This window comes from Crocuta crocuta, unplaced genomic scaffold, assembly GCF_008692635.1.
Source record: "Crocuta crocuta isolate KB4526 unplaced genomic scaffold, BGI_CrCroc_1.0 scaffold273, whole genome shotgun sequence".
NCBI classification, from domain to species: Eukaryota; Metazoa; Chordata; class Mammalia; order Carnivora; family Hyaenidae; genus Crocuta; species Crocuta crocuta.
Window position 1 is genome coordinate 3,333,833 of NW_027529425.1, and position 8,595 is coordinate 3,342,427.

An 8,595-nucleotide genomic window follows, 5' to 3' on the forward strand; every position below is an offset into this window, starting at 1 on the left:
GGGAAGACAGGACAATTGTGGTCTCTCCATGAAGGAACAGGTGGCATCTAGGGACACTGAAGAGACAGGTGCATATATCATGCTACCTGCTGAGCACAGCTTCAAAACCTTGTTCTTTTCTCTACACAATCGCCTGACCTGATGCCCGTGGAACAGGAAAGCAAGTGCTTAGCTCAGTACCACCGGACAGTCCTCCGGCCTGGCAGGAGCCTCCACAGCTAAGTTTGCGTGGCAACAGAAGCCATTTGATGTAGTTTAGTTTAAAAATAAGGAAGGGGGATCCTTTTGCACCACGGTTGTCTGGGTGGGGTGGACAGATGGGAAAGCCAACACCAGCTTTGCCAGCCTCGGGGCAGACAGGTTCTCCAGAAACCCTCACTGGGAAGCTGGTGTGTGACCGGCTTTTCCTGCAGGCAAGATGGCAGGGGCTCCCAGGAGAAAAGGGGCTCCGACAGAGGGACATCTGAGGCTCCAGCCACCACGAAGCAGACTGGGGGCGCCCGGGCGGCTCAGTCGGTTAAGCATCCGACTCTTGACTTCGGCTCAGGTCATGATCTCATGGTTCATGGGATTGAACCCCATGTCCGGCTCTGTGCTGACAGTGCAGAGCCTGCTTTGGGATTCTCTCTCTGCCTCTGTCTGCCACTCCCCTGCTTGCACGCACTCTCTCAAAATAAATAACATTTTTTAAAAAGTACAGACTGACACACCTACGCTAAATAAACATCCTCAAAGAAACGAGTGTATTGGTAACGCGAGGTAGGAATAAGTAAAGAAGTGAAATGTTGAGTACGGAACAGTATTCAGTAGTTCAGATGAGCCAGTGGTTAATGAGCTGGGAGATACTATGTGGCAAGGACTGTGTGCAGGAGGCCTCAGCAAGAATAAAGTGTGGGGGGGGGAGGGGGACAAACATGGAGGCTTGGGCAAGTTCACAGGCATCTCTGAAGTGCAGGAAACTACAGAATGCAGAGAAGGAACTACTTGGGGGGAAGGGTACTGAATTTCATATATTGGGGGGGGGACTCAAAATGACCTCAAAAGAACATCTGGTGCTCCAAACAGGAAAGATATGGAAAGATCCATATTTCATTAAAGTGAAATTTATGAATACTGAAGATAAAATTTTGTAAGTTTCTATAAAGAGGCCATCCTTCAGAAGGTAATGATTTGTCATCTTCCATTATTAGGCGTTGTGAAGGAACGGGAACCAGATTTACCCTCCTGACTCAACTGAAAACTTGGACAAAATAAAGTTGTGTGGGGACAGTGGGCACAGGACAGTGGTCCCCGTGGGTGCCCAGCGTGCTACCTGGACAGATCTTCCAGACCACAGTGGGGGAAGGGCTCTCCAAGCTGACAAACTGGAAGGCCAAGGACCTAGAAGGCACAGGACTTCGCGAGCGGAACACAGGAGAGTCCCCACAACTCCAGGGGTCTCCAGAGCCTTGCTCTACAAGTAAAAGGCGTGGCTCTGCCCTGGGGCGTGGCCTGTTGTGATCCGGCTGTGGCCAAGGGTGGAAGTTTGCCTTGATTCTAGGGGTGTGGTTAAGCGGTGGGCGTGGTTGTGTCTTGGGGGCGTGTCCTTTTGTGTGGACAGTTGGGTGGTGCGTAACCATAGTGGTGCATGGCTACGTCCTGGGGGCGTGGTCGTTGTGCGAAGGGCTGGGTTCGCGTAACAATGAATGGGGCGTGGCTATGCTCTGGGGCGTGGTCGGAAGTGGGGCGTGGTTCGGAGCGAGCCGTGGTCGGCAGAGGGGAGGGACTCCCGGCTGGAGAAGAGGTCGGTAGTTTTTGGGGCCGCTCCTTCGAGAATTGTCTTTGGGGAGCTGGAGGCCACTGACCGGGCAGCAGGCGGACACGAGGGGAGCGGGAAGACAGGCCGGCCCGCAGGCAAGTCAGGAGTGGTTGAGGCTTAGGCTTGAGGGGCAGGCCTCGGGGGTTGGAGGGGAGAGAAGGGGGTGTAGAGGAGGTTGGTGGAGTGGGAGGCGGTCCCTGGGCAAACGGCAAGGGCTTTGACCACCCGGACCTCACCGCCTCGCCAGCCGTCCTGCCTGCCTGGCCATGTGGCGCCCACTGGTCCTGCTGCTGCTGCTGCTCCCTCTCGTCCCCGTCCCCAGTGCCACCGCCGCTCCCATCCCGGATGCCAGTGCCAAAAGCCAGGACGGTCTGGAAAGCATGCTCCAAGGTTGCAACCGCCTGTTGTTGGGGTTTGGGGGAAGAGTGGAAGAGGACAGAGGAGGGCCGGGGCACACGGCAAGAGAAGTCGGTGGCACACAGAGAGAGCAGACAGATCAAGGGAGGGGGCCTGAGGGACAGAGACAGGGAGATACAACGACAGATGAAGGGCAAGAATAAGGAGAAAGTGGGACAGAATAGAGACAAGGACCGAGATAAAAGCGGGGGACAAATGGGGGTAGGGTTGGACTGGTTCTGCCCTAAGGGTCCAGGTGGACAGGAAAGGGAGGGAGGGACGAGAGGCCCGGCCTGGAGGGCCCTTGCTGTGGGGCAGGGACAGTTTCCCTTCTACCCCGTGGACTAAGTGCCTCGCCAGGAACTGCCACCGCACAGAGGAGCAGGGGCCCCTTTGCAGCCAGCACCAGAAAGCCCCTTCCTGGAACCCAACCTGTTCTCCTTCACCAGGTGCTCAAGCCAGAGGAGACGGAGGGCAGTGGGTGCTCCCAAATCGAGTTCCTCACTCCGGATGTCCTCCTGGGCTATGAGGTGGCCGCCAGCAGTGGTGCCGCAGCCCAAAGCCCAGGCGGCTGGCCTGCGGCTCTGTAAGAAGCCTCCGTGGCTCCGGGCCATGTGCAACCGGCTTCTTAAAGGGGGCCCGCCTGGAAAGGGGACCTGGGGCCTCCCTCAGTTCAAACAGCTCACCCCCAAGACCCACTTCTTGTCCCTTCTCAGGCTCAGCAGCAGCTGTCGGGGCCGGGGTGGGCGTCAGAGCACTGGCAGGAGACAGTCCCCAGCTCCATTTAGGAATAAAGTTCTGTCTTACAGCCAACCGTGCTGCTTTCCTCTCAGGGCCAGTCCCCAGGGCCTGGCCAGCTAAACGTTTTATTTCTCGTACCTAATTTACAAGCTCCTGAAGCAGCAATGTGTTACACGGTGCGTACCAGAGAGTGTGCCTCACATTTAGTTCTCAAAAACATTTTGTTGTCAAGAATAGACATAAATTATTGAGTCCACTGGGTGCTGTCTGGAGAGACTCCCCCCGATGCTCCAGCCACAAGCTCCCACTTCAATATTGCCCAAAGTGGCAATCACATCAGACTGTTTAAAAATACCAGAGTCCTAGTTCCTAAAGCTGAAATGGAAGATAACACACACATAGAAGGGTCCGTGAAAGAAATGAGTCATTCCTAGTGGGGAATTCCTACCTCTTTTCAGAGGTGAAGAAGCACTATTTGTTAAATTAAGTTTTGAGTTTAAATTTTTTTATAATGTTTATTCATCTTTGAGAGACAGAGATGGAGTGTGAGCGGGGGAGGGACAGAGGGAGAGAGGGAGACACAGAATCTGAAGCAGGCTCCAGGCTCTGAGCTGTTAGCACAGAGCCCGATGTGGGACTCAAACCCACGAACCATGAGATCATGACGTGAGCTGAAGTCGGACGATTAACCGACTGAGCCACCCAAGCGCTGCTAAGTTTTGAGTTTAAAGCGAGGACATGTTTCTCTTTGGTTCGTGTTCTAGTGTCTGTGGGTGTCTCTGGGCCTTATGGCAGCGTGGCCATGGCCAGCTATGCTCCAGCCTGTGGAGGGTCCCAGCCATTGTCTCGGTAGGTCCCTGCTTCATCCAAGCCTAAGGAGCTGGCCCACAATGACATCTGTTTTTAGCAGATCATGGAGCCAGGTGGATATGGGGGCATTGAGAAAAGGGGCAGGGGTCTTAGCTGGAGGCCGGAGAGTTCAGGACCGTGCTGACAGAGCAAGCTTGGCATAAGATAGGATGGGTGGGCCAGATGGTAATTATAACCTGGGCTCTCAGGCAGCGCTGGGGTCCTGCTGGTGGAGGAGCAGCTTCACCAGGTGCCCAAGTGAGCATAACTTTTGGAGATATCTGCCAGCAGGAGACGTCACCCAAATGGCTCAGGGGGAGCCTGCAGGATGGGTGTTGTGCCCTGTTTTCAGGCCAGAGCATGACTAAGGTTGCTCTTCACGTTGTCTCTGGGACCCCAGGCTGATGGAACCATCCAGTCAATGGCAGCTGCTTCTGCCCACCACGCCCTATCCAGTATCAGCAGGACCTGGTGTTGGGACCCTCTATACCCTTGGGGCATGTGCCTCAAATCTCCAAACAGACGGAGGTGTGGGGTTCAACTGCTGATTGAGTCGCTGTGCTAGGGTTTTGCTCATGGTGTTCCACTGCCTGGAAATCCATCTCTTTTCTCCTCACCTCAGCCATTAGGATGGAAGAGAGTGAGACATCAGTTCAAAACCCATAGAAGATATTATGAACACTATGCCAGAGAGTTTGAAAATCTGGATAAAATGGACAACTTCCTAGAAAATACAACTTACTGAAACTGACACAAAAAATGGAATCTAAGGTTTAAGATCTTCCCATCAAAAAATCTACAGGCCCAGTTCACCTCATTAGCAAATCCTTCTAAACACTTTAGAAAAATATAAATGACAATCTTACATAGACTCCCCTAAAGAATAGAAAATGTGTGTTAGGAAACCAGAATAGCCTGGTTGCAAAACCTGAAAAGTAAAAAAAAAATTTAATGTTTGTTTTTGAGAGAGAGAGAGAGGACGAGCAGGGGAGGGGAAAGGTGGGGGGGGGGGACAGAGGATCTGAAGCAGGCTCTGTGTTAACAACAGCAAGCCTGATCCAAGGCTCGAACTCACCAACTGTGAGGTCATGACTTGAGCCAAAGTCAGATGCTTAACCAACTGAGCCACCCAGGTGCCCCTGAAAAGTAAATTCTGAGAAAGGAACAATTTCAGTTCAGTATCTCTCAAAAACACAGTACAAAGATCTTAAGGTAGTAGAAGAAAGAATCACCCTCCAAAGACAAGTGTGGGAATGGTGACTTAATTAGGCAGAAAAACTCAGCCATAAGTTGCTGGCCACGAGAGTGTGTGTGTGTGTTTGTGTGTGTGCGTGCACACACATCCAAGCCCTCGAGAGAGGAGAAGCGGGTTTGGGGTTTGGTCAGAAGTGGAGAAATGGCTTTCTATGAGAGGAGGAGGTACCCAGGCCCTCCCACGGGATCAGGGTCTCTGGGCTGGTTGCTGCCCATGGCCTGGGATCATCACACCTTAGAGTCCTGGGCTCTGAGCACTTCCGTTGTGACCTGGGGTAGGGGTGGGCTCCAGGCTCAGGTTCCCTGTGACCCAAAGGTGGAGGCTTGGGGGCCAGAATGAGGGAGGCTGGGAACAGCTAACACATTCTGCATGGCAGCAATTCTGGGGGGCTTACTCGCTGTGACAGCCAGTTCATCCTGATGACAACGTCCGTTCACATCCAGACCCCTGCCTGCAAATTCGATGGGGAGTGAAGGGTGAGGGGTCCCTGAAGCCACACAGGGAGGACCCTCAGAGGGCTCTTCCTCCACAGGATCTGCTTCCAGGTCCTTGGGTCTTGGAAAAGCAGGAGCTGAGATGAGGGTCTTGGGGAAAGGAGGGGACCCCCTTCTCACTGACGCTGTGGACCAGCCCCAAGACAGAGATGGAGACAGAGTTTCAGACACGGGACTATGTCAGGGAGACCCCGTGATACACCCAGGTCAGTCTGCCTTGTAGAGAATTTCAGAGCCCCTGGGGGATATGGACTGGGCTAGGGGCTTCAGGGGAGTGGCTGGCATCCCCCTCCCCCCCCCATACCCAAATAGGGCTCTGGGAAGCATTAGGAAGAATCGGGAGCCCACGGAGGCCTCTCCAGCTGGAGAACATTTCACAGCTCAGGACCCTGTTCCCTCCCGGGCACGGAGCCACTCTAGAGAATCAGGGTAAGTGAGGTCCAGCGTGGGGGCTGGATGTGAAATGCAGAACGAGAGATACCCGACAGGCACAGAGACCCGGCTCCTGTCCTCCCCAGGAGAGTCTCTGCTGAGATGTGCCCCCCATCCAAATCTGGGTCCCCATTTCCCCAGCTGTAAATGAAAACTGGAGGGGCACCTCCCACGCGAGGGGGCGTTCCCATCCTCCTGGGCTCCCCTTTGGGTCCGGGTGTGGACCTTGGGCCTGTAGAAAAGGAGGCGCGTGTTCTAACTGACTTTTGCCATCGATAGTTTGGCATCTGTTGATCACAGGACCAAACTACTGGCTTAAGGTGTTTACATCCCCTCTGTGGTCTGGTTCTCAAAGGTGCACAAAAGTCATGCCGCAAACCCTCTGTCCTCTTGCCCTGACACCTGCGTTTCCCTTCTTGCCCAGTCAGCAGTCTCGTGGCATCTCCCTCCTCCTTAGGCAGGAAGGCTCGGCCCCTCTTCTCCCTCCCTCCCTGTCTGTTCCTGCGCATGTTGAGGCCACGTGTGGTCAGCACTGTGTGGCACTGCGTGCCTCTGTTTTGGGGAGGTATCTCCACCCTCTTCCTCTCAGCCCTCCTGCCCTCATGCCGGGGTGACCGGTGCTCCCTCTGCAACCGGGTGGAATCTGTGGCCCAGGCAGATCCACCAGGAAAACGTGAATTTTTCTGAAACTCCAATTTATAAGGACAAGTACCAAGCCTCCTTTCTAGAAAAGCTACACTGCCACCAGGGGTGTGTGAGAAAAAGCCGGTTTCCTCTCATCTTTGTCAGCTCTGGATTCGGAAACTTTAAACATCTTTTTGGCCAATATTTTTACAAGAGCAAAATAAATGGAGTTTCCATCCCACNNNGAGTAAACTTGGGACGAGCACTTCCATTATGGAAGAATAAGGACATCTGAACATCTTCTGTTCCATCAAAGCAGCACAGCATTGACAAAATAATTGTCACAAGAAACGTTTCCAGAACTTCGGAAAGTGACCAAAGGCTTGCAACAATCTGACGAGACTTTATTCTAGAAAAATGGCCGAATCCTCGAAAACCAGCAGCCTCAGAAATCCAGCAGTGAAAACCGGCAGCAGCCTCGCAATCAGCCGTTGGAGGGACCCAATGGGCTTGCCGCTCCCCAGAAGCCCCATCCCCAGAGAACTGTCAAGACTCCGCAAATGGCAGCTCCCCAGAAATGCCCCATCCACAGGAATTGTCCTTATTTTCCCTGATTGAGAGCTCACGTGGGAGTAAAGCCCAATCCCTGGGGGCATTTGTCAAAAACAGTGGCATTTCAGTCACATTGTAGCTAACTGGGGAGATGGTATCAGTTGAGGCAAACAAGAGGCTGATCAAGAACTTGAAAGGAAAATTGGGAGACTGAGAAGCTCTGACTCACTGCCCCTTATCTAGGAGGCTGCGCACACGCACAGGAAATAGCATGGCCAACGTTTATCTCTCCCATCTGCTTGGTCTGGAGACTGAGCAAACAGGAAGTAAGGGCTAGGGCAGAGTTCTTGACCGCTGTGGCAGTGAGGGGGGTCCCAGCACATGAGGGGCCACTTGCCAAAGCCTGAGAGACTTGCCATTTTAAGGGACTGTCCAGCCATCTGCAGAAAACTCGGATAACCAAGCAGAGGCTTCTCACAACAAAGGATACAGACTTAACAGAATTCGTAAAAGAAAATCACCAAATAAACAGCACAACAGCAGAAGAAAACCTCTGAGGAGGGGGGAGGGAATCTCGTTGCCACATTGTTATTTAAAATGTCCAGTTTTAGGGCATCTCTGTGGCTCAGTTGGTTAAGCGTCTGTCTTCAGCTCCGGTTGTGAACTCACAGTTGGTGAGTTCAAGTCCCACGTTGGGCTCCGTGCTTCAGCTTAGAGCCTGGAGCCTGTTTTGGATTCTGTGTCTCCCTCTCTCTCTGCCCCCGCCTTCCCTCACTCAAAAATAAAGAAACATTAACTTTTTTAAAAAATATCCAGTTTTACATAAAAAGACATGCAAAGACACAGAAAAGTGTGGCTTATCCATTCCACACTGACACCCCAGAGCCCAACGTGGGGCGCGATCCCACAAACCGTGAGATCATGATCTGAGCTGACATCAAGAGTCGGACACCTCACTGAGTCAGCCACCCAGGTTCCCCGAGGTTTGTCCATCTTAACTGCTCTTCGCAAAAAATAAAATTTTGGTTTTACTCATTTTCTCTACTGTTCTAGTTTTCCTATTTTGGGTGATTTCTGCTCCAATCTTTATTTTTTCCTTTCTTGTGCTTACTTTGTATTTAATCTACCATATCTTTTCTAGTTCCTTGAGGTGGAAACTGAGTTTGATTTGGGGTCTTTTTCTAACAAAGAACTCAGCACTCTAATGTTCTCTTTAAACCAACAGTTCGCAAACCGTGGCCCATTTGACAAGCCCAGCCCACCACACGGTTTTTGTACTGCCCCTGACATAAGAATGGCTTAGCATTTGTAAATGATTGAGAAAAATCCAAAGAAAAGTATTTTGTGACACCTGAAAATATGCCAGGTTCAAATTTCAATGTCCAGAAGTCAAGTGTTACTGGACCGTGGCCTCAACCACCCACTTCCGTATGGCTGCTTAGGCAGAGTCAAGC

The 8,595-nt window shown here is 52.3% G+C and overlaps 1 protein-coding gene across 1 annotated transcript; it reads left to right on the forward strand.

Annotated features, from left to right (window-relative positions):
* Positions 1-1,685: 1,685 nt before the first annotated feature.
* Positions 1,686-3,007, forward strand: LOC144227238 (uncharacterized). The gene is made up of 3 exons (XM_077758838.1): positions 1,686-1,893; positions 2,046-2,188; positions 2,644-3,007. Exons 1-3 carry the CDS (start codon positions 1,686-1,688, stop codon positions 2,782-2,784), a joined length of 492 nt encoding a protein of 163 aa, XP_077614964.1. The 3' UTR covers positions 2,785-3,007.
* Positions 3,008-8,595: the final 5,588 nt, after the last annotated feature.